General features: G+C 37.3%; 3 protein-coding genes across 3 annotated transcripts; all 3 read right to left on the bottom strand.

Moving 5' to 3' along the window:
• Window positions 1-1,121: 1,121 nt before the first annotated feature.
• On the bottom strand, window positions 1,122-6,515 carry LOC102295698 (tetraspanin-3). The gene is made up of 7 exons (XM_005934539.2): window positions 6,326-6,515; window positions 4,850-5,041; window positions 3,787-3,861; window positions 3,311-3,412; window positions 2,990-3,142; window positions 2,790-2,873; window positions 1,122-2,254 (listed from the first exon to the last, which is right to left on the bottom strand). Exons 1-7 carry the CDS (start codon window positions 6,386-6,388, stop codon window positions 2,162-2,164), a joined length of 762 nt encoding a protein of 253 aa, XP_005934601.1. The 5' UTR covers window positions 6,389-6,515; the 3' UTR covers window positions 1,122-2,161.
• A 5,894-nt stretch (window positions 6,516-12,409) lies between these two features.
• On the bottom strand, window positions 12,410-13,569 carry nmbb (neuromedin Bb). Its single transcript, XM_005934542.3, has 3 exons — window positions 13,212-13,569; window positions 12,793-12,980; window positions 12,410-12,697 (listed from the first exon to the last, which is right to left on the bottom strand). The coding sequence occupies exons 1-3, from the start codon at window positions 13,366-13,368 to the stop codon at window positions 12,644-12,646; spliced, it is 399 nt and encodes a 132-aa protein (XP_005934604.1). The 5' UTR covers window positions 13,369-13,569; the 3' UTR covers window positions 12,410-12,643.
• Window positions 13,570-15,220: 1,651 nt separating this feature from the next.
• On the bottom strand, window positions 15,221-20,074 carry sec11a (SEC11 homolog A, signal peptidase complex subunit). Its single transcript, XM_005934543.3, has 6 exons — window positions 19,889-20,074; window positions 19,347-19,456; window positions 18,387-18,536; window positions 17,938-18,057; window positions 15,944-16,001; window positions 15,221-15,855 (listed from the first exon to the last, which is right to left on the bottom strand). The coding sequence occupies exons 1-6, from the start codon at window positions 19,937-19,939 to the stop codon at window positions 15,805-15,807; spliced, it is 540 nt and encodes a 179-aa protein (XP_005934605.1). The 5' UTR covers window positions 19,940-20,074; the 3' UTR covers window positions 15,221-15,804.
• Window positions 20,075-23,906: the final 3,832 nt, after the last annotated feature.

Genomic DNA, 23,906 nt, shown 5'->3' with positions numbered 1-23,906 from the left:
CGTTTCTCACGCTGTTGTTGAAGACTCATCGTTACAACATTGCTTCAGTTCATTTAGGTTTGTGAGCATTTGCTCACACACAGGTCTCTTAAGGTCCAGCCACAGGATTTCAGTCATGTTGAGGTCTGGACTTTGCAACATATTTTCTATTTCAGCCATCCTGCTTATGTGTTTGGGATCATTATCCCATTGCATAGCCCAGTTTTGGCCAAGATTTTGCTGTCGGACAGATGGCCTCACTCTTGACTCTGGTGTTCTTTGAAATACAATGGCTGCAAAATGAGCCCAAATTATCAGCCCTCCAAAACCATGCTTAACAGTGGTATGGGGTGTTTGTGCTGATGCGCAGTTGGCTTCCAATAAATGTGCCCCTTTGCATTATGACTAGGCATCTCTCTTTGGTCTTGTTCTGGAGGTCTTTTGGTTTGCTCAAATACAACTTTGCAAACCTAAACTATTATTCCATCTTCTCCCTACAATTCTTCCAAACAAGCCATACTCGTTCAGGAATTGTACTGTCAGGAACTTAGATATAACACCCTAAATGAGGAATGTAGCTCTTGGCCTTTTGCAATTTTTCTAAGTATTGCATGGTCAGACTTTGGGTGAAATTGCTGGGGAATTTACTACTGGGAAGTAGATGTGGTCTTGTAGCGTTAACATAACAAAACTAAATGCTCCAAATTAGTAATCTGCCAAAACTTCTTCTTTTACAGAGGTGGTCACACTTGCTGATGATCAGTTGCATTTGATTAGCAGCACCAGGCTGATAATTACCCACTTTGTAATGTGTTTTTCACAGGACTGCATAAAATCCTGCAAAAACGTTCCTTTTCATATGACTGTAGTAATGATCATTTGTATCTGCTGTACATAAAAGTTTTTCTGTAAACCTTCCACAGACCATCAGCTACAAAAGTAGCACATACAGATGAACAAACTACTAGAATAAACTATTTTTATGCTTGTCAAGTGATGGCACATTTAAACATGTTTAATATAATTCCATGCGCCTGATGATATAGCCATATGATATTGCTTGTTTAAGTACTTTGTGTCGGTTTGGGGTTTTTTGGTAGCATATTTACTGTCACGTGAAAAAAAAAATTAAAAGAATCCAGTTGAGGTGTATGAGTTTATTTGTCTCCTTTTATCGCTCATATTTTTCTGTGGAACTAGCTAAATATGGGATCAACTTAACAGCTTAAAAATATTAAAAGGGCACACACTTTCACTACAAGGTACAAAGAATGTGTATTTTTTTAAAAATCAGGTTTATACTTAACAAATCAAACTAAACAAGTAAATGTGTGACTGTAACAGATTAAATCTACATATATAAATCTTTAGGTAACACTGATAATACTCCTACTGATGGCACTGGAGACCAAATAGTTAATTCACAATTTATATCTTAGCAATGCCTTGTTAGTGAAGCCTGATTTGGAAATTTACAATCGGAATATTTGTGAACATAAACAACTCTTTCACCAAACATCGCTTTGAGAATGAGATGCTGCTCCAACACCTAAAAAAACCAAACATTCATAATTCTTATTCTGCAAATCTTAAAAACTAGACTGCATTCATGGAACAGCTAAGATTAAAACGTCAGATCTGTACTATGCTAAAAAGATTTGTCTGGTCAAACCAAGGCCTTGGTAACAGAGTACATGTTATTTTTAACACAGCTTATGCATTTGGACAACCACTAAATATCTCCAGAGTTCCAGCCATGGTGCAAAATAGCACGCCAAGAAAAAGCTTTCATACAACACGACCAGTCTTATTTTCACATTTAAGCTTCTCGTCATCCTTATTGGGCATATACACAAATTTTATGAAGCCACAATTTAAAGAAAAAAAAATTGCACATCAATAATCAGAAATCAATTAGCCATATACAACTTTGGCTTTTGTAAATATTTCAGTATTTGTAACAAAAGGATAAACGTTTAAAAGTAACAGGAACTTGGAAAGCATGTCAATAAATAAATGGTTTTCCCTTGAAGCCCCCACCCAAAACGTCAGTGTTCGCTACTTTATCATGAATTGTGCAAGGTGTGCTTGAGCTTATATAACTATAGCTGATAACTAGTGTGAACATGTCCTGTGACGCTCCTGTTGATTTTCTTAGTGTTTTGTTGGCCGGCTGCATTCTTCATGCATAGCTGTTGGTTGTGACCAGCAGCTCATACGCTGGGTCGTGGCTCCTCCTGCACAGCACCACGCAAGCACAGAGCATGCCCAGCATCTGCAGGCAGACAGCACAGGGATCAAAACTGTGAAGTTAATTTTTTCCCTTCAGCAACCTCCATGTACATTTCATTAAACAGCACAACTCAACAGTTTCAAATTTTAACAGGAATATTGGGACACACTATAGAACATACTCTGTAATGTATAAGAACTATACTTGTATTTATCACTATATGCACTCTGGCTGTAAAGTTGGATGTTATGCTGACAACAACCACAGCATAGATGCTTTGTTAAACATAGATGCTTTGTTAAACATAGAGTTTAACAAAGCATGACCACATTTACTTTGTCTCAATTAGGTCAGAGCTACTTTCAGTTTACTTGTTACCAAGACAACTGCAGTTTCAATAATACACCCTACTCACCTGAGTCTATTGCAAGACTCTTTAAATATAGTTCTGATTATAAGCTTTAGCTGAGAGATGATGCGGCATATAAATATGTAAAATCTCACTATAACTATCTGCAAGACAAAATATAGGTGTCAACATTTTAAGACCCTTGTGTTTGCAGCTTATATTCCTTACCTGTATAGATGCAAAAGTCAACGCAGCCCATATGACATACATCATAATCTCCTTTAATTTATTCACAACAAGAGCTTCACATCCCTAAAGACGAAAAATAAAAAAAGTTCTCCAGCTATAAACACACTTGTAACATGCTGGAAAATACTTACAGTCTCTGCAAACGATTTAATTACAGACGCCAAACTAGTGGTGTGTACCTCTTGGTAAAGATCTGCTGGTCGAGTGAGCGTGCCTGTACAGTTGCTGATGTTGGGCTGACAGCAACTGACGGGGACGCTGTTGTTCTTGGATTCTTTAAACCAGTGGGTGTTCTTCCAGTCAGAGTAGTTGTGAATGCCGCAGCAGTGAAGCTAGGACAAACGGTGGATGAAAATGTTTAATTACAATTTTAAAATTCATCATCTAATATATGACTACCACTAAAGCATAAAAAGTAACGTAATTAAAAACTGCACGCACTCACTTTTTCCAGTTTTAGATGACAAAATCATTTGTCACAATAGAAGTTTTTTTCTCACCTGCCTCTGCACATAATCAATCGCCCGGCTAGGAGCATCAGTGTTGGTGCCGCTGTATTCATTGTAAACTTTTTGAATGGAGTGATTCACCTCATCTTCTACCTATAAAAACAAAGAAAAGAAAAGAAAAAATAACACAACTGTCACTATTCACCACTCATTGCTCACTCAAAGTAATTTGCTGACTTAGTCTTATAACATTGTCAAAAAACTAATTATAGAAGCACTTTAATCCAAACAGATTAAGGATAAATGAGAGCGGCTAATTTAATTACATTTATTCTTCACAGCAGAAGGAGCTGTTTTACACACAGTAATAAACCATTTATTTGTAAATTACATAAAAACTTCCTTGTTCACAAGGGGTTGCCACAGTGGGTAATTTATCCTGAAACAGGAGACAAATTAAGATTTAGCAGCAGCATTACATTGTCGCCTTTAACAGAAGAGAACGCGACCAGCAAAACAGTGTTTACCTTTGCTCTGTATATGTAGCCGAGCACCACCACCACACACTCCGTTACAAATACCAGCAGGAGTATGGCAGCAAACTGAAAAACAGGGACAGAAAGCTGATGGTAAAATTGATCTAAAATTAAAGAAAATATTGAACATAAGACATTTCCTCTCTGTCTTAAAGCCTATATTAAAACTCTTAAATCAATAGGCAGTTGGCCACTGAATGCATTAGTAATTAATAATAATAATAATAATTGTCCCCATTTATAAAAAGTGTCTTTTCTAATGTAATTTCAATGCAATGTGAGGTTTTATCAATCAAAATTGCCAAAACAAGTGAAAATGTCAAATTATTGGCATTTTATTTTTAAAATCCCTCCCTGCATTTTTACCGCATTTTAAGAATTTTCTTCCAGTACTGCAATTTAATTCAATAAACTCCCATTAAAGCCCATATTGCATTATTATTGCTTTAGCAAAGCCATGTATGTACATTCCCAGCAAGAGTCGGTTGTCAGCATCCCCCAGTAGTAACTTAAAAAGGGAGTTTCTTCACTAACTTTCAACAAAGCAAAAAGTTCTCAAAATGTGCAACAAACTGTTCTCACTAAAGACATAAACTTCTTTCAGCACTTGAGGCAAAAACACAACCAGGCTATGAAGGTAATATAAAGGCTATGATATACTAGCAGCTGCTGATGTCTGACTGAAATGTAAACAAACGACTCCCCCAAGCGCAGCATTTGCAAGTTATGCTCAACACCACCATTAGTGATGGTCGAAAGGAAGGGCTTTAAAATGCTAGTTAAGAAGCTCAAAGTAATATACAGCATCCCAGGTAGAAATGAGGTTTTAGTGCCAATATTGTGAAAATGCCCTTCCTTTACTTACAATATTAATGGTGCTGCATGCAAACTGCAAGCATGAAAAACACCATTCAGTATTTTTTACTTTATCATCAGAAATATTGATATTGCAAATTTTCTTGATATATATCACCCACCTTCCTTGGCACTTCTTAACGTGCTTCCTACAGTTTCCTACCATAGGCATAAAACCACTTTTTTTTGGCATACTCACCGTTGCCAAGCCACAGGAGCTTTCACGTATTGTTGCGCAGCAGCCAATCAAACCGATGATGAAGAGAAGAGTTCCGACAGCTATGATTACAACAGCTGGAATCAACGTGTACACATCTTCAAAGAAGTGGTCATAGTCATCATATGTGATAAACACATAAGCTCCAATGTAGCATAAAATTCCAGCTGCAGCCTGCAGAGAGAAACAGGGAAAAATAACCTGCTTTTCCAATGCTTCAATTTATGTGAGTGCAAATCATTTAATAATACATTTTCGGCCTAAAAGAATTTAACTGACACTTCTTGCAGTTGCACCACCTGACTTAAGCCATCTTTGCAACTTTTGTAATTATTTTCAATTCAGACAGGCTTTTACTTAATCATCTGTGCTAACGTTTTTATTTGGTAGCAAAAGCATACACTTCTTCCCTATTATTAGTTTTTTGATTTCATAATTAAACTATAGTTTTTGTATGGTTGCACCACCCTGACATTTGAGAACATGCAAACCATTAAACAAATATTTTAACGAGCTGAACAGCTTTAAAATGATTGTTATATCAGATTTTGAATGTATAATAATTTAAACCTCAGCTTTAAAAGTGTTCTTAAGTCTTCTCTTTTTTCACTACTTTTATTTAACCAAGAGAGTCCTGGACAAGATAGCAGCCTTACAAACTCAAAACATTTTTTCAAAATGCTACAAACACAACATTATATATAAGATCTACAACATGATATCCAATAGAGAAATATTCCTTATGCTGCTTTTATACTCACACACAAATATAGGCATGTTTACCAAAACGGAAAAATTGTAAATCATATATATTTTTTGAATAAACTCGAAATATAAATATATTATTTATTTATCAAATTAAAAACCTACAAGTGATTCATTTAATAAATGATTTTAAATAGAAATCATGAACTTGGACACAAAAACAAGACATTTCAATCACCCGCATGTGCTATAACGACATCATAGCTTCACATGAATAATGGTAATTCAGGCTCGCAGACAAAGCACGCATAAGCAGTGTGGACTGGGCCTCACGTCTCTATATTATTCAGTCATCCTGCTTGATCGTATATTTTGAATTTTGCTCATCTATACATGCTTTAATTTAGCTCTGCTGTTCTTTTAATATACTAGCATGATGCAGCTCAAACTGCGCTGGAGGTTAACTCAGCTGCTGCTGCTGCATAACGTCATAGCTATAAGTTGTGGGCGGCAGCTAAAGAACACGCTACAGCTACAGCTACTGCTAACCACTCAAATGGGTTTCCAGTTAAGGTCCGTGCATCTTACAGTAAACACTAACGTCAGAGTGAGTCTGTACACATAATTACCGCCATATAATGCATCTGTTTTATCGCCTAACTGCAGTGCATCTCTGGCGCAGTTTGCTAACAGTCTCCATCCTTGGCCTTACTGGGATGCTGCACATTGTTCAAGCATCTGCCGTTTCCTTACCCAAAATATTAGATTGAGGAAAACCAAGACGGTTTTAGATGACGTAATCCCACACTGGCCCATCGTATCGAGAGAGCTTAAATGGAAAGACTTAGTATATATGTATATTTAAAAAATAAAATACTGATGCACCTGCACCTTTGCTGTTAAAATAATAAAATGGCTTCGTCCTGCCCCACTGTGCAGATTCTTCTAGGTTTGACCAATAAAATAGCCGCAAGGAAGCGCTGCTCGGTCACGTGCTCTGGTGACGTCACCATTCAAAACAAACAAACTGGGGGTAATGCTGGGACGTTTGTCTACAACATTGTACTACATTTGAGCTAATGATCTGTGAGTCTGTAAATCTATCGTGCGGTGTTATTTGAAACAGCATCTATTTCATAAAGTTCTGACACAGCACCAGAGTTAAAGTGAGCTTGATCAGTCTTTTAGAAGTAACTCAACAAGTTTGATATTTAGAATTTGCATGTGGGGTGTTTCTTTCTTCTCCCTACATGCTGCTCTCCACAGCTGCAAGCTTCCCTCATGCCAACTACCAGCTGTGCTACTCCTATTTTACTGCAGCTTCCCAATATTGTAGGCAGGAGGTTTCTGAGAAACATAAACTGGCATGAATAGACTAATGCATGTATGTTTTTTTAAATTTTATTTAATGTCTTATTATCTTGATGACTGCACTCATTAAACAGTTTTTCCTTATCTATGTCCTTTGAGTTTGTTAACAAAGCTAGCAAAGTAAAATAGCTTCATGGTGTCAAGCTCAACCCTGTCTTTAAACCTTAAACCTTATCACTTAACTCATTAATGACTGAAAACTTTGGGAGTCTTTTTTTAAAGCATGTTAACACCGATATACAATGAAACTACCTAACATGAACTGAGACTGAATGCCTTGTTTTTTATTTTGACCTATCAGATTATATTATAAAACTCAAGTGTGAACAGATTAACATTTGGTATTTTGCTGTTTGTAATCTCTTAAATATACAGCTTAGACAATAGCAAACACACTGAAACTTCCTAAAATCAAAAACGCTTAAGTGGGTGAAACTGAAATGGTCACAACTAGTATTTAAGCATCATTATAGACCAGAATTTGTCCTTTAAAACTCATGTTGAAAAGCTTGTGTCCAAAGTGAACCTTTGCAAACGAAACTGAAATTGAAAATTAAGTTTATTTTATACAAATAAATACATTCCTCCAGGTGAGGAATTTTTATTAGATTATGATGATCTCGTTATAAATGCACCTGGCCTAGCACCTGTACCTAAAGAGGTTAGATAATGTCTACCATTGTGCTTTACATGTTATTACTGGTTGATGAAATTGTGTGTGCTGCTGTCCGCAGACTTCCCTTTGGTTGTTTTTTCATATATAAATCTCAGCTTGGGCTCTTTCCTTCTTATTTGTCTGTTTTTATGTGTAAAACCTGCTGCCAGTATGCCCTATCCTCTCATAATATTTTACAAGTGTTTATCTCTAGAGTCAGAATGAAATTAGAAAAAATGCTTTTAGATACCCTGCACTGTTTCCTTGAATAATCTACACAAGGACCTAAAATTGTCAGAACTGGTTATGATGTGGGAGTAGTAGTAGTAGTAGAGAATAGTTCTCTTGTGACTGTTTTTGATCCAAGTATTGTAACAATCTGCTGTTGCATATGATTCAGGTTCAACTGTGTTCACTCGCCTGTATCAAATGTCAGTTTTATATGTTTATTTACTTACATATAGACTCCCATAAAGACAAATATTGATTTACGTGTTTTTCGTTTTATTTTTTATACTTTCATCAGCACCTTCCTTTGAAGCTCTTAAAAATCCAACAGGGAAATTCCACACTGAGATGTCAGTGATGTGTAATGAGTGGTTTTATGCCAGAGGGTGGCAGTGTATCATTGCTAGTTTTACAAAGGCACACAAGTTGTGAGACAGAGATTTATCAAGAATGAGCAGTTGGCAAGAACAGCCTACAACCATATAATAATCTGTTTTTCAACTCCATGAATTTTTTAGGTGTTCAGTATCAGGCTTGAATAAATAATAACAAGCACAGCGTGCCCACACAGTCCCCTGGCAAAAATAAGCGAATGTAAGAAACACATGTCACCTATGAGGCTCGCATGTTTCTTAAGAGTGCAGGATGGATTACACAGGAGAAATTTAGATGCAACACTCTATCAGTAATGACCTAAAGTGGTGCCCAAAGCCATGGCTTTATTGCAAGAACACTGGATAAATTCGTCTCTGTGAGCTTTTGGTGTTCAAACTAACAACAATGGAATTTACAAATTTCACTAGCAGAGATTGCCTGTTTTGACACAACATATATTCACTATGTGAATTATGCATCAGGTTTGCCTGTGGCAATCACTTAATTCATGATTAAAATAGCACAATATAAAATATAAAAAGAAAAGAAAAGACAAAAAATGGAATACCGAATGTTCCAATGGCAGAGGCATACATAACTGTAACTTTGGGGCATATTCTTAAAACTAATTACCCCTCAGTAAAATCATGAAATTCTATATTTTTATCTACGTATGTGCAAATTTTATTTATGGGCAGCACGGTGGCACATTGGTTAGCACTCAGGACTTCACGGCAAGAAGGTCCTGTGTTCAATTCCGCCACCAGGCTAAGGTCTTTCTGCTTGGAGCTTGCATGTTCCCCCGTGTTGGTGTGGGTTTTCTCCGGGTACTCTAGCTTCCTCCCACAGTCCAAAGGCATACAGTTAGTGGGGTTAGATTAATTGGTAACTCTAAATTGCCCATAGGGGTGAATGTGAGTGCAAATGGTTGTCTGTCTCTATGTCTTAGCCCTGCGACAGACTGGCGACCTGTCCAGGGTGTACCCTGCCTCTCGCCCTAAAACAGCTAGGATAGGCTCCAGCCACCCTGTGACCCTGAAAATGATAAGTGGAAGAGAAGGGGAGGTACAAATTTAAAAAGAGGACCACACTGGGACTTGAAATTGACTTGAGATGCAGACTGAGTTGCTTAGTGGGGATGTTTTTTTGGACAAAGCTTTAATAACAGAATGATTTCATAGTTTTGCATTATTAGGTTTGGTTTAAGTAATTTCCTGTTTTATTCAGTAATGACTGGTCCTTGTGCATTTCTATTGTTTGCACTTCCTCTAGATGTTAATTTTCCCTCCTTGGTATTTCGATGTGGTCAAGTAGTCAAATTGGCTCCAGTGTGAAATGTCCAAGAAGTATGTATGTGGCAGTCATAACACAATCTGGTCAAAATCTCTAACTACTAAGGAAAGGTGCTTCCTTTAGCATAAGATATACTGGACCATTCTATATGAAAGAAAAGAGATAAGGTCAGAACTCATAAATATAAAATAATCAACAAAAATAACAAGTGATGGACCACTCTTGTTCTTCTTCTTGTTTCAGTTGGTCCCTTTAGCATCGCCACAGCAGATCTTTCAACATATCCATATCCCTAGCATCCTCTTCTGTCACACCAATGCTCTTGATGTCCTTGTTTGCTACATCCATACACCTTTTCTGTGTTCTTCCTCTTGTCTTCCTGCCTGGCAGCTGCATTTTCAACACTCTTTGCCATACCTCCTCTGCACGTCTCAAAAATGCTCAACTTGACCTGTTCCTGACAATGTGTTTTCCATTTGATGCCATAAACTTGTGACACAGTTCACATTATCTCCAAGAAAGTTCTGGCCTACTCCTACTGATACATCTCTGAATCTTTCTGACACAAGCTTTTTCTGACACGTTGGCTCAGAGATCCTTCTCTATCACTCTCTAGTTCTATCCCATCTATAATCAGATAAATCAGCATTCTTTCCTCAGTTAAATGAGCAATGGAACAAGTGCAAAGTAAACAGACAATAGAGGAACAGTGTTTCTCACTTTCCTAGTAGTAAGTAAGCACATGCTCAGATTTTATTAAAACATCACCTTTCTCAAGAGTTAAACATGCAACATGTTTGGACTTTACTAATTATTTTACCACTACATCAAACTGCAACAGTCACTTGCCTCACATTTAAAATAAATAAATAAATAAAATAAATAAATAAGAAAAATACCAAAATTCTCATAAAAATCAAATGCTTGTACATTTTGCATATCTATGTGATGACTGCAAAGTTCCAGGACACATGTTCGCACTTTTAAACAAAATAAAAATGAAAAGAAAAGAAAAAGGAACGAGAATGTTTTTTTTAATCGATTTTCCTTTTGTCATTTTTAAAAGCATGTTTTAGTGCTTTTCATTCTCCTTTAAATTATTGTGCAGGCTTATTTTCCTGTAAAAATTGTGGCCAATTTTCTAGCCTACTAACCCAGTTGGACACAGCATCCTGCACCTGAACATTCCAGGATCTAAAGGCTGTTATTTACTGGACAAAGACTTAATTATAAATGTGTGTGCTCCAGATTCTAATGTGAAATACAAAAATCGGAAGTTACAAACTTAAGGGTCAACTTTGATAACCCAGTTTCTAACAAAAATAGACAAAATGTTAACAGCCTACAGCAGTCTAGAATTTACCACTCAATAGAATATGGCACAGTTACAATTGTAGCCAGGTAACAACAGTTTGTTATTTGCAGTACTGTGATTTGTGGATGAATTGTGCATGTCAGTGGGACTCCCACACTACTAAGAAGCAGACACATCTCCACATGTAACTTTAGCAAAAAAGGAGCTCTATCCAGAAGTAAAGTAAATCATTTTCAACTCCTTTTTATCTATAGTGACCCTTCCCTGGAGTTGATTGTAAATGAAAATATATTAGAATTAATTATTCATTCATCTGTTTATTGGAATAGCATTTCAGCAGTTTCTGAAATACTCAGACCACCCTGTCCAGCATCAACAATCACGCTATATTCAAAATCACTTCGATTTCCTTGTGTTTGGCTAAACACTCGTTACTCTTTTTTTAATGAAGAGAAAGAGAATTGATTAACTGCAAAATAATTCAGTGTTGATTTCGTGTCATGAAAAGTGGGTTTTGAGAGCGTGAGCAAAAGTTTTGAGGATTATGATTTTCTGATCAGCACTAGACACGAAGCAGCCATTGAGACAGAGAATCATTAGGTTGTAGGCATTTTCTTGAATTACATGTTTATCTGAGTTTGGCACTAGTTCTTTTTTCGTGTAACAAACTCAGTGAGCCAAGTGCCCAACAAAAGAAAATTATGAATTTTTCTTTTTCAAGAAAGCTTCCCACTTTGCACAGGGCTCAAAATAGTTATAATATCTGATTCTTACCCATCTTCAAATGTACATATTCAGCAGAAACTGGCAATAACTATCATGGATACAGAATTATGTTTTTTATGTTGTGTTTTGAACAAATGGTGTATCATAGGTAATAGGGTTCATATCATACTGATATCAAGATAACAGTTCTTGACTCTCTCAAAAACACTGCCGGAAAGGTGTATTAGAGCTTATAAAGACTTCTTCTACTCACACCTCTCAGCGCGTTGGATTTGATGCACAATCCACACCTTGAAATGACACAAAGCAGACAAGGCATTGTGGGAGAGATATTGAAATAGCCTATCCATTTCAAATACAATAGAATAGCTCAAGGCAAAGAAGTTGCATGGGCCATCTCACTGCGCTCCACCAATATTGATCGAGAGAACAGATCATCCCTTTATGCAAAGGACAAAAAAAGTACAAAGATTATATTGATTTCATGTCAAAATATTCAGGAAACTAAGAAGTGTGATTTATGTAAGCTTCCTACATTTATATTTATATAAGTGTTATTTTTGTAAGGGAAAAAAAGGTTGACGCAAATGTTAATGAAAGGCATATAAATAAGACCTTTATCCATATCTGTAATACTGTGTTTTAGGCCACAAGTGTTACCAAAGTATGAATTAAACTCATCTCAATGAAGGGTGCCCATTATAGCATTATCAATTTGCATCTTTTCTGTGCTGCTCATTCTTGTGCAAGTGGACACCAGCGGTGTATATATAATAAAATCAGTGTTTAGGTTCACTAATGAATTGTTTGGGAGGGGCTTTTGCAATCAGAAAGAACAAATCGATCTATAATTTATCACACATCAAAGTCAAAGCAGTGCAAATCATTATTTTATTTAATACAAATAACTAAACAAATGACAAGAACATGTAAAATAGATCCATCAAAATAATTGGAAAAAAAAGATGTATTGCAAATGAGCAAGCCAGTTACAGTAAATTACAATCATGATGAGCATGAGACTGTACACGATTCTTATTTATTTTAACTCATAAGCTCAGGTGACCTTCGATCCATGTTAATGCGTGCCAGGTTTGTATCCTTTACATCACTTTCTGGTTCGGATGTAGTTTTCTAAAATCTTCATCAACAAGTCCGCCTCCTGAAAGAGAGAGCATGACATTGCGAGTTAGTATATTATAACGCAGAAATAGCCTTTTGACATCTTATATCAAAAACGTAGGAAAGTTTTCTCGCCTGATTTTTCGAACGACTTTCTTGTGTATCCATCTGCGCTTGCAGCGCCACCCGCAGAAACTCTTGGAAAAGCTCCCCGAGCGCACTCTGCTCTGCAGGAAGGGTGACTTCCAGCGCATCGGCACCTTGGTCCTCATTTGAAGGCAGCATAGGAGTATCCACGACACTCTTCTTGCCCATGAAATGTCCTTCCAAATCGAAGAAACACCCATTAATTATTGCTTAAACTAAGCGAAAATTGGAAGACATAAGACATAATAACTTTTCAAAAAAAAAAACATAACACAATAAAAATGTTTTTTAAAAAAAGAAAAGAAAAAGAAGGAAACATGCTATCTATTAAAATACATACAAAGATGAGATGGAACCCAACATAAATACGACCCATGTGTCTACAGTGTAACTTCAGATATTCTTACCTGTAGCCCAAAGATTGCCTCTTGGATGCACTTTGATTTTTGCAACTTTATTTCTGAGCTCAGTCAGGTCGAAACTCACTGCAGCGGTGAAAGAAAATAAAACAAGATATGTAAACAAGCCACACTGGCAGACATTATTCAGTGTAAACCCTCTCATTTCAGCGTGTCAACTAGTGAAGTGTCCTCCAGCGCGCAAATTTCCAAGTGTCTCCTGTTGGTTGTAGATTGCTCCGATGCATCCAGCTTTTATAGGCTCTCCCGACCGGGGTGGGCTCTTTGTATGATGCGTATATTTTTCAGTCAGCTTGCTGCATAAATTGAAATGAAGACAGTTGAGTCATTCTCAAGGTTTTGTTGGTCTGCGCGTCGGGCTGTGCGTATTTCACGCGCCACGCGGTTATTCTTACTCAGAGCAGACAGGAACCTTTGCTGAAAAACACTCCTCTGACCAAGCTATGAACAGCAACATACCGGTACACATATGTGTGTTTATTAACTGAAATAAAATTCTGTATTTGGAATTCTTTTCAGAAGTTCCGGAAAATGGAAAAGGTATATGCGTGGATGCATATGGCATTTCTTTTAAGAGAATTCAATCAAATGCGTCATCATGACCTTTCAGTTTATTTTTAATCTGTATGATTCTATATAGCATCGCAGTAGACTATATTTTAACTATTAGTATAAAAGTGTCATAGGTGAGCAAAAACTAATGATTTTTTAAATGTTGTGCACTGTTGGTGCAAATTGCTGGTTAGAGCCACAAAATTACACAGGGGGTAGCTAATGCTTTCCTCTCCAGCACATATAATCACACATATCATCATTTCCTGCTAAGGTCCCTACACCCCTTCTCTCTCCCATGGCCATGCCTAGCCCCTTACAATGAGCAACATGACATTTGGCCAGTTGCAACATGCCACTGTGATCACCGTCAGTTCTCCGTGGACAAGAGAACCTGCTGATTCTCACTGCTAATTTAGAGCTGAAAAGACAGATGGCCTCTCTGTCACTTCAGGGTGCTAAAGTTACAAGTATAGTGAAAGAGCTGCAGTTTTAAATCTTGCTCTTTTATAACCTTTCACATTAGCACACAATCTTGTGATTTCATAAATTGTGCACAGCTGAATGTCAGTTTAATTAGGAAACCACCTCACCATCAAGACAAACCTATGTTCACAGATTAAATGGTAAGAGACAGCCACGGCTGCCTTACGATATGTGGACATCAGCATCTAAGGGTCAAAATAATAGATTTAGACACAAAAGTCTACAATTAACTTCATGGATTGACTAATGCTTGGGGTTACTTGGATTTGCTTTGTTCATTGAAGGCCAAACCAAAATTAATTAACAAAGCTTGGTTCAAAAATCAGGGTTTGAGAAAATACTTCTTTAACACTTCATAACTCATATGAAAGTTTAGTGTCTGAAGTCAAGACTGCATCATATCTATGAAATATTGGTTTATAAATATACATGGCTTCAAATGTAAGTGGCAATCCACACCTAACAAGGTCGTCTCTCAGGTCAAAGGAAAACTGCAAATGCAATCAATTTCAATCCGAGTTCAGGTGCCTTAACACAATTTCAAGTGGATCCATAGTAAAATTATAGTTTACACCTCCCACTATATGATTACATATTAAAGCTGGATATCCAAGATTTGATTGCAAGTGTGCTGATGTCATCAACAACCATTTCTGCAGTCATTAAAGCTTAGCCCATAGAAATAAAACACTGGACCCCACTCCACTGACCTTTAAATAGAAATTTACCAAACAAGCCATTACACCATTTAATTTGCAACAAAATGTGCAAGCAGCAAATTATCTCTGGCACAGCCCCAGTTTCTCTCTCTCACACACACACAAGAATCAGATGGTGAATTTATGGGGGGTGGGGACACACAAACAAACCCCAAAACCAGAAAGAACTAATTATTTACCATCAAAACTCTTAACTTTCTTTACCAATTCCACATGAAGAAATACATGAATTCTATAGCATTACTAGCAATGCTTGAAAAGTTTAATGACAACCAGCAACAGAAATACAAAAACTCATTTTTCAAATATTTGAAGAACTCCAAACAAATAGCAAATAAACTGTATAATTTCTTTTTTACGAGAAGGTATAAGATGTTTGACACTGATTTCAACAGGCAGAGGAAAAAAGAAATCACAAAGACACAGAGTAAAATAATTCATAGTGGATGGTAACCAGATTTCATATTTAATTTTCATTCATATTCAGTTGTCATAAAATACTTCACATATTGGTCACATAAAACAATGAATTTAACAGGAAAGAAACGACTGAATTAGTCATTAAGAACGCCGTTTCACTTTCCAAAGATTACAAATAAAGAGCGACTACATGCTAGTTTTAGCCTAATTCCCTCACAAAAATATTTTTAAAGCTTGGATATTTCAAATGTAAACACCCTATCCACATTTCTACAAAATGTTCAAACAAATGGTACAAAAAGCCAGTTGGGTTTGACAAAGTCTAACTTAATTCTGTTCTGAAAGGCATGACTGAGGTTTCCTGGACGTAGTTTATCCTTCTCAAGTGCTGAAGCTTGGGCACCTCACTCCCGATGGACCAACACAAATAGACCCAGCAAGAAGAGCACAGCGTACTGCAGAATTATAGCAGAGGAAGAAGAAATCAGAACACATTCTACATTTTTAAGCCTAAAAACCAGAGATTGTTTGCAGCCAACATACTTTAAACTTGGGGTAATCATTCATGAGGATGGTGACAATTCCGATGTATGGCACAAACCTGGAAATGATTAAAAAGAAAATGCTGTTAAATGTTATTGACACATACTGTAACACAATGTAATCCACATAAACAAAACGTCTAAAACTTCCTTCAATGAATTTTAGAATGAGCAAGTATGAATGTTACACTGGATTGAAAATGCTGTTTTAAGCACTTACATTTACTTGTTGTAGCTATTAAGTGCATAAGCTTCAAAGTCAACAGAATAAACTTCTATATTCAAGCGAGTGGCCTGTTATTCAGTATCGAGACCAACCTAACATTAAAGCTTCCTTAGATGCATTTGTTTTTTAAACCTACATGGACTGTTTTCCTGCTTGTACTGTTCTGGACCACTCGCTATGTAGTATGTGTGTGTAAACTATTCATATTGTTCTTCTGGCTAGATTTAGATAAGGAAATGTGTTAATTAGCTGTCACACAACAGTTTCCTTTTGGATCTTGGCTTTAACCTGGTTCACAAACAACACCTAAAACTTTTCATTCGTTTCCATGTCCAGCAAGAAGTTTTTCAATATTCCAGGATAAGCAGAAAAAAATGTAGCTTCACAATGGGACTTCACCAACCAATAGTGGCTGTTATATTAGTTACATATATTTATAAATATACAGTCCAAGTGTGGAACACCCAATCATCGCAATATAACACAAAGTTGGTGAAAAGCAAACGATACTGATGTCATATGAAGCATAAACCCTTGTGAATTCATTTATCCTGCTTTGATCCAAATGAAAGTGACAACAGTTGCACTCGAGAGCCAATAACAAAGCAGGCCACAAAAACATTTAAAGGTTATGGCCACAGTACATTGCTTTCTCCTTATGGTGTTTTTATGCTCGCCGTGCACCCCCATCATGGGTAGTCACATGCCGATTTTGATCTCACATCACAATGCCTGTGGCACTTTTGCCAAACATGCACCTCGATTTTGTAACCTGGCACATTGTGCCACAGCCGCTGCAGCAGGATTTAGACAACAAGTCTATCACAGTGTTGATTTCCACTGCTACTTTAATTGATATTCCACTACAGAAGCTCAGAGATGCACAGATATACAGAGGGAGATGTTGATTTTGTTGATAAAATGCTGTGCAAGTGTTTCCTTCCAGTTTTGACTTCCTCTCTTCTTATATCAGCGCTTATGTGGCGCTATTGTCTGAGGGGCAACACCCATCATTCAGGGTAATACTGCAACAGCTTCCCGTGCCTTAATGGCAGGCATAAATAAAAGCAACTGTGTGACAATATCGCAGCAGCAAGCAAAGCAACCACTGCGAAGAGTATATCTTAATACCTTATCCATCGAGGCTGATTTCTTTCTAGTTCTGATTTTTTGCTTGTGTCCTTCTCACTACTGGTAGCATAAGATGGTACACGCAGCACCTTTGGGCTGTACAGGTAAACCATCTCTTAGCACATCCATATACATACCATGCAGGAGCAAAAACCTTACAAGAAGGTTTACTGTGTCTTCAACTACAGTCGCAAGCATTATGTGACTTCAATCGAATTCTCTAAGAATGTGGCTTCCCAGGCTATCGCTGAGCCTCCAGAACTGGTCATGCTAGATGGTGTTGCAGAGAGTATAACATCACCACAACTCTGGACTCTTTCACATCTACACATGTTTATTTTGAACCTGCTCTCACCTGTGGCAAGACTAGAGCATCAGTCGACATAGCGTTTTCAGTGGGAGAAATGTGAAATGAAAAGTCATTGTGCAATGTATTGTTTCTAAAGTTGGGGAACCTGCAGTCAACTGAGGCTGAAAAAGTCACTTGGATGAGTGACGAAAAGTTTCTCCCACTGAAAACGCTACGTCCAGATGAACAGAATCAACCTTTTGGGATACATTTTATTGGAGTTATCTGTATCAAATATGTTTTAGGACATCTGTCCTCCTATGCATTTTTTCCCAACCAAAATACTTACCCCCTAGCTCGTCCCACCACATCTTTTTTCTCCAGCCAGTGTTGACCCTGCTTGTACAGCCCTCTGTCATCAACTGCGTTGTTGTCCCCTTTGGTCAAGAACTTAATGTCTCCATTTTCCCTGTGAACAAAGTATCAGCATGATTTTCAGACCGCAGCGTCACTAAATACCCATTTCAATACTGTGTAAGGATGAGGATTCATGTGTGTAATATAACTGAGGCTTCCTAGAACATTAAATACAAAACTGGTGACAAATCAAAGGAAATCCAACAAAGTGCAGCAAGGTGTTAGATCACAACATGCTACATTAATAGCTTAACTTTCTGCTGCTCTTGAGTGCCCCATCCTTTTCACCACATCAGTCAAAATATAATAAAATTCCGGTTTAACAGATGGGAATGGGAATCCAACCTAACAAAACAACACTCATAAAATACACATTCATACTTTTCATGAATCTTTAGTACTCTGTGTACTATTGGGATCTCTCTGCCTTCTATCCTGAAGACAACAATCTCTCCAACTCTGATTGGATCCTCTACCCGGTTGGTCAGAAACAAGAGGTCTCCTCTGTGGAAAGCTGGCTCCATACTTCCACTGAAATACAAAAGATGCCCACATTAGTAAAGCTGGCAACATTTAATTTTTTTAAGTTTGGAATAAGCATTAATGCCTACTTTAAAAATGACAGTTTTATGCTGCATAGCTTATATAAGGTTAAAAATAAATCAAGACACTAGCTAAGAAATTTTTAATTGGGTTATAAAACAAGTTTACCTATGCCAATATGAATCTTACTTACACAGGGTCATAAAGTAATCTGAATCACAGTCATTACCAGCTTTGGCAAATAATGGCGTACATAAAGTGGTAAACATGCCCCTCGCTCAGTCTTTTGAAACCTGTTGCTGCTATCAGATGTAAGTAAACAGTTAAAATTCTAACTTTCAGCATCTTGATTTTCACTTAAATATACGCTTTACATGATTTGCAAATCATCACATCCTGTTTGAAATTAACAGTTTACACAGCTTCACAACAATGAAACAGTTCATTTAATTCATAAAGAGTATGTTGTTAACCCCCAAAACTATACAAAACGTCATATAAGAAAGAGCTAATAAAAGTATACAGGAAAACTGAGCTTTGCATCCTAATAGGATAAGGCAGTGTTGAGTGTACAGTAAAGCATGGAGAGAGTGAGGGGGGGAATGACACATGGTGCATCTGAACTTAGTCTGCTGCACATTCTTGGACAACCTTGTGAGCTCAAAGTCCAATCACCACCATATGGAACATGGTTCTTTACTACACAGAGGAATTTCCTCCAGTTTACACAAACATAAATTATCAGCAGATATTAAAAAGGGACAAGATTTAAAGTAACAACAAAAACACCGAACTCACCTGAGAACAACAACAATAGGACTCTCACTGCCAGTGACAACCATGAGTCCCTTCCAGATCATCAGCGCAGAGGAAACAATCATACCAAAATTCAGCACCTGATAGTAGAGCTGCAAACAAAACGAGGGAAAAACGAGTTATTTCAAAATACAAGTCTGCATGCTTAACAAGTATAAACTAGCCCAACTTACTGAACACGGCAACATTGCTGTGCGTTTGTGAATTCAGTGGTTACTCATTTTTAGCACATTCGGCATTTGACTTTTGCTAGCGGTGCTATGACAGTAATGTTAAACCAGGAAACCAGCTAGCTACACCAAAGTCACCTATTTTTAATTTTTTTTTTACACGTGGTTAAAATAGGCTCTTCGTAATGCATTAGAGAGGACGAGCTTTAAAATATAAATGCGCATGAAACAAAACACTTTTGATGGCGCAGAGAGGTTGCAACGGTAAAAACGGGGTCGGCGGCTAGTCATCATTAGCTATGAGCTCACTTGCCATACAAAGAGGTGGCCGTGAACTAACGGTCTGGTACCTACCTGCCGCTTATTCATGCGACGAACATCGTCGAGAAAGTCTAACGATAACATCTTTGCAAAACTAGGGTGTAGAAAAAGTCCTAAATCACATTAAAACGTTTACAGTGACGACCATATGGATGCACGGTCGGGCAGTAAAACTTGCATCCGAAACTTCCGGGTGCGCTCCACCGGAAGTCCCGCCCGCGCAACAGTGCTGTGTTGAGGTGTCAGTTCAGGATACGAGACGCGAGCAGAGGGGGGTTTCCAAAAAAGGACACCACACTGTCTGCAAGCGTGCAGCTGGCTGCTGTGTTTTCTGTTGGAGTTTACTGTAGAATTTAAGATATGTCCTGAAAATGAAAACAATGAACATGGACACTATATTGAAAAAAGGACAAAAAAGGACACATCCATTTTTCATTCTCTTTTTTAATTCAAAATGAAATATATACATAACAAATATATACATAGATATATATAATTTTAAATTAGTTAAAAAATAAAAGTCTAGGAAATATATAAATATATTTGCACACTTTGTCCAAAAAGAAAATTCTAAAGTAAGGCTCACTTTTGGGGGGAATGGGTGTTGGTTAACTGTGTGGCAGAGCTTTGGTGCTTTTTCACAAACAGCTCACATTTTGACAGATTTCACCTTGCGTTAACCAAAGGAATTTTAAACATCTTCTGTGGGAGAAAAAAAACAATAATCAGAACACATCACACTTTATAAACCATGTCTGTGAAGGTTCTCAGTCATCCAGTTCTCGTAGTCTAAGGAGCTTGGAAAGAAAAGCGCTTGGACTTCTTTAAGTTGCTTGAAGACGTTTCACCTCTCATCTGAGAAGCTTCTTCAGTTCATTTTTTAAACCACTTCCTTATGTTGCACACACACATCCACATACCCACATTTCTTAATTATTGAATTCAATATTGCTATGGGGTTGTATTTCTAGTGTTTGACACGGGCCCCTTAGGCCCAGCATCAGGTTGGATGAGTTTGGTGTGGGAGAATGTGACTGGCCCGCTCAGAGCCCCAACCTCAAACCCTGAACGCTTTTGTGATAAACTAGAAAGGAAATTGCAAGTCAGGTGTTCTTGTCCAACATCAGTGTGTGACCTCACAAAAGCTCTCCTTAGATAGGAAGACATTCCCACAAACACACTTCAAAATCTTGCAGAAAGGCGTCCCAAGAGACTGGAAGCTGTTGTAGGTGCAAAAAAGGGTAAAAATTTAGAAAGGGCTCTCAGAAAAGCTCCTTTAGTAGGTGTAATATGTAGGTGGCTCAATACTTTGGCTGATATAGTGTATGGCAGTACTGAATGTTAATAATCATTTTCAGTGTCCTGCCTTAGAAGATTTGTGCAGGTTAATTATTTCTTTGGAATAAGATTGATTTTCAATATTCACTGGCGTGTGTTCTCTGCTTCCTCTTTCACCAAATCCTGGCTCTAGACCCCAATTGCTCTGCTTACATTATCAGTTATGTACTAACTTTGGCTGATATTTGGTTTGTGGACAGGTAGTCCTCATTGAGTTTATAGGATCTTTTTAGTAGCAATTTCCTGTTACTCATTTGATTTGAAAACCAGCACAATTGGCTCATCAGTGCAAAATCACTACGGAGTTGTGATGTCCTAACCTTCCAGATTGCATCAGAGTCCCTGAGTCATTACTTTCACATTACTGAGTGCAGCTTTAAATGTTCACAGTGCAAACAGCAGCCATCCTGTTTCCACTTGTGATCCAGATGAAGTAAAGCTTGTAAACTGTGATGTACTTATTGTGACTGGGATAGTGTCATTATCTAAACAGCCAACCATAAAATAATCACTTAAACTAATAATTTATTACATTAATTGCTGCCTTAAAGGTGGCTAAAGTTTATTCTGCAAATTAAACAGCAAATGTAATTGCATTGACTTTCCACTGCAACTTTAAATAATGCGTCTCCTAATTAAAAGTGCAATAATGTAACAAAAATGACCAGTAATTATTAACCATTTTCTTCTATCATAGACTACATCTAATTTCCTAGAGGAAGTGCGTTTGACTGAGCAAGTGATAACATAATTAGTGGACACACACGTGAAACCTACAAACATTGCTTGGTTGTTGACTTAGTCTGATAACATGATCAGTAGAATATATGTCACGTGTGTTTGAGCCACAATTAAAAAGCCATTTAATTGTGTTTTTGTTCCCAATTTGTTCCAAAGTCCATTTTAAATTCTGCTTTTTTCCAAATAGGGTTATGTATATTTGGATATGTGTTTGAGTAACACTATTGGATTTATGTGACACATTGTCATCTGATGCATATTATTGACAGGGCTGATCTCATGCAACTGTGGGGGCCTAAATCTACAATAAAAGGTAAGCTTTAAAAAAAAAAAAAGCAAATATAGTATGGTTTGTGCTTATTATGCACAACCTCCAAATGCAGGAAATGCAGCTGTCCAGTTCACACACACCACAGAATTTAGTTATTCATTAATGTCTGTTTGGCTTCACAATTGGTAACCTCTACAGTAACTGCTTTTGTTTATTCCTTAAAGACCAATGCGACTTAAATTCTGTTTGAATTTATATTTTTGTAAAAGCACAAATTATCAAAACAGACTATTGGACTGAATTTGTTTGTCATGTCTTTACGCTCTGTTACAATAGTTAAATTGTAGTCTTGTAACTTCTAAAGGTTAACATTATGATGCAGAGAATGTTGTTGTTGCTGTGTGTTGTTTATTGGTGTTAAAGCAGTCTTCCTCCTTTGAATAAAGGACAGCTTTAATAAGGTAATGGGTTGTTCTTTCCAAGTCATACTAAATATAGCAGGGGTGCTGATTGGTATTGTGAAAATTACATTTAGCTGATTTACTGAAGCCGTTCACCTGCATTCTACAATGGACACGAATATCCCTACAAAACTTTTACATGATATCCCAGGGATGTTGTAGACATACCCTTTGACTCCCTGTTGTCAAAACAGGTTGCTGTCTGCTTTATGTATCATCACTGCTTTCTTGTCTCCAACATACAGTATGTAGACAACATTGATTTTATTTAGATTTAGCCTTTAAGCTCTCCTGTGAGAGAAAATAACCCAAGATATGTATCAGAACTGTTTTGTTTCATAGTCAGAAAAAGCTTCCTGTGATATGGTAGAATAACTCACCACTGGCAGTCAACTTAGCGATGCCGCTGAGACCACTGGCAGCCTGCGACTTTTGGAGAACTGGAGATAAAACTTTTTTCAAATGCCAGCTAGTCTGTGGCATTTAGGAATGTGTGATCCTTTTCATATAATCTACCTAAATGGTCACACCCATGATGAACCAGCAATGGTAATTGAGGTCAGTCAGCCACAACAATTTGAGTCAAATAGTCAGCTCTGTAAGAGAGCGCGGTCTCTCTGTTTCTGCTTATATCCTGTTTTTCTATTTTAAACCTGTTTTGAACCTTGCACAGCCTGTAAAGAGCATTTTTATTCTTTCACAGGTTTCTGCCAGTGTTCTCTGCTGAAAGTATTGAATGCAAATAAGCTCCTTTGTGATCATCATGTTTTATATATTGCCACATAATAAGCCAGAGTGTGAAAATCAACGCTGCAAATGTGTTTAATGTGCTAAGGATCTGGGTGCTGAGTGTGAGATCTTGACATTAACTCAACATTACGTCCTATTAAGTGAAATGGAACTTCCTTTGGCTTAAATGTGCCAGTAAAATTTCTACAGTTTGTGACTAATAATTCCCTCATTTACTGTGTCATGTCATGAGTATTAATGCTTAGTTCACGGCTAGTGATCGAGCTCCTTATTGCATTTTATCAGAGCTACTCAGTGCACCATGAAGAGCAGTGTCAGTGCAGCTTTTCTCTGTAATTTTCTCACCTCACCCATACTTTTTTTTATTAATGTCTTGTAAGAAACAGTTGGATCATATCATTAGTGCACATCATTTTCTGATGCTGAACAAAGGTACAGAGGTATAGAGCATTGTCAGAATGAAGATGATGTTAATTAAATTCTTAAGCAA

The sequence above is a fragment of the Haplochromis burtoni genome, unplaced genomic scaffold (genome assembly GCF_018398535.1).
Source record: "Haplochromis burtoni strain Fernald_Lab_line unplaced genomic scaffold, NCSU_Asbu1 Contig_187, whole genome shotgun sequence".
Lineage (NCBI taxonomy): Eukaryota > Metazoa > Chordata > Actinopteri > Cichliformes > Cichlidae > Haplochromis > Haplochromis burtoni.
This window is presented reverse-complemented; position numbering and strand designations above follow the sequence as displayed.

What these genes read in the sequence shown, in the direction of transcription:
- nmbb (XM_005934542.3), bottom strand. Translation starts at nt 13,368, where the DNA reads ATGAGAGGGTTTACACTGAATAATGTCTGCCAGTGTGGCTTGTTTACA. An exon ending in AGGCAATCTTTGGGCTACAG is followed by an intron (nt 12,981 to 13,211) that starts GTAAGAATATCT and finishes TCGATTTGGAAG; the next exon opens with GACATTTCATGGGCAAGAAG. An exon ending in AAAGTCGTTCGAAAAATCAG is followed by an intron (nt 12,698 to 12,792) that starts GCGAGAAAACTT and finishes TCTCTCTTTCAG; the next exon opens with GAGGCGGACTTGTTGATGAA.
- sec11a (XM_005934543.3), bottom strand. Translation starts at nt 19,939, where the DNA reads ATGTTATCGTTAGACTTTCTCGACGATGTTCGTCGCATGAATAAGCGG. An exon ending in GTGGTGGGACGAGCTAGGGG is followed by an intron (nt 16,002 to 17,937) that starts GTAAGTATTTTG and finishes AATCATTTCCAG; the next exon opens with GTTTGTGCCATACATCGGAA. An exon ending in ATGATTACCCCAAGTTTAAA is followed by an intron (nt 15,856 to 15,943) that starts GTATGTTGGCTG and finishes ATAATTCTGCAG; the next exon opens with TACGCTGTGCTCTTCTTGCT.
- LOC102295698 (XM_005934539.2), bottom strand. Translation starts at nt 6,388, where the DNA reads ATGGGCCAGTGTGGGATTACGTCATCTAAAACCGTCTTGGTTTTCCTC. An exon ending in TCCTCAATCTAATATTTTGG is followed by an intron (nt 5,042 to 6,325) that starts GTAAGGAAACGG and finishes TTCTCTCTGCAG; the next exon opens with GCTGCAGCTGGAATTTTATG. An exon ending in GCTCCTGTGGCTTGGCAACG is followed by an intron (nt 3,862 to 4,849) that starts GTGAGTATGCCA and finishes CCTGTTTTTCAG; the next exon opens with TTTGCTGCCATACTCCTGCT.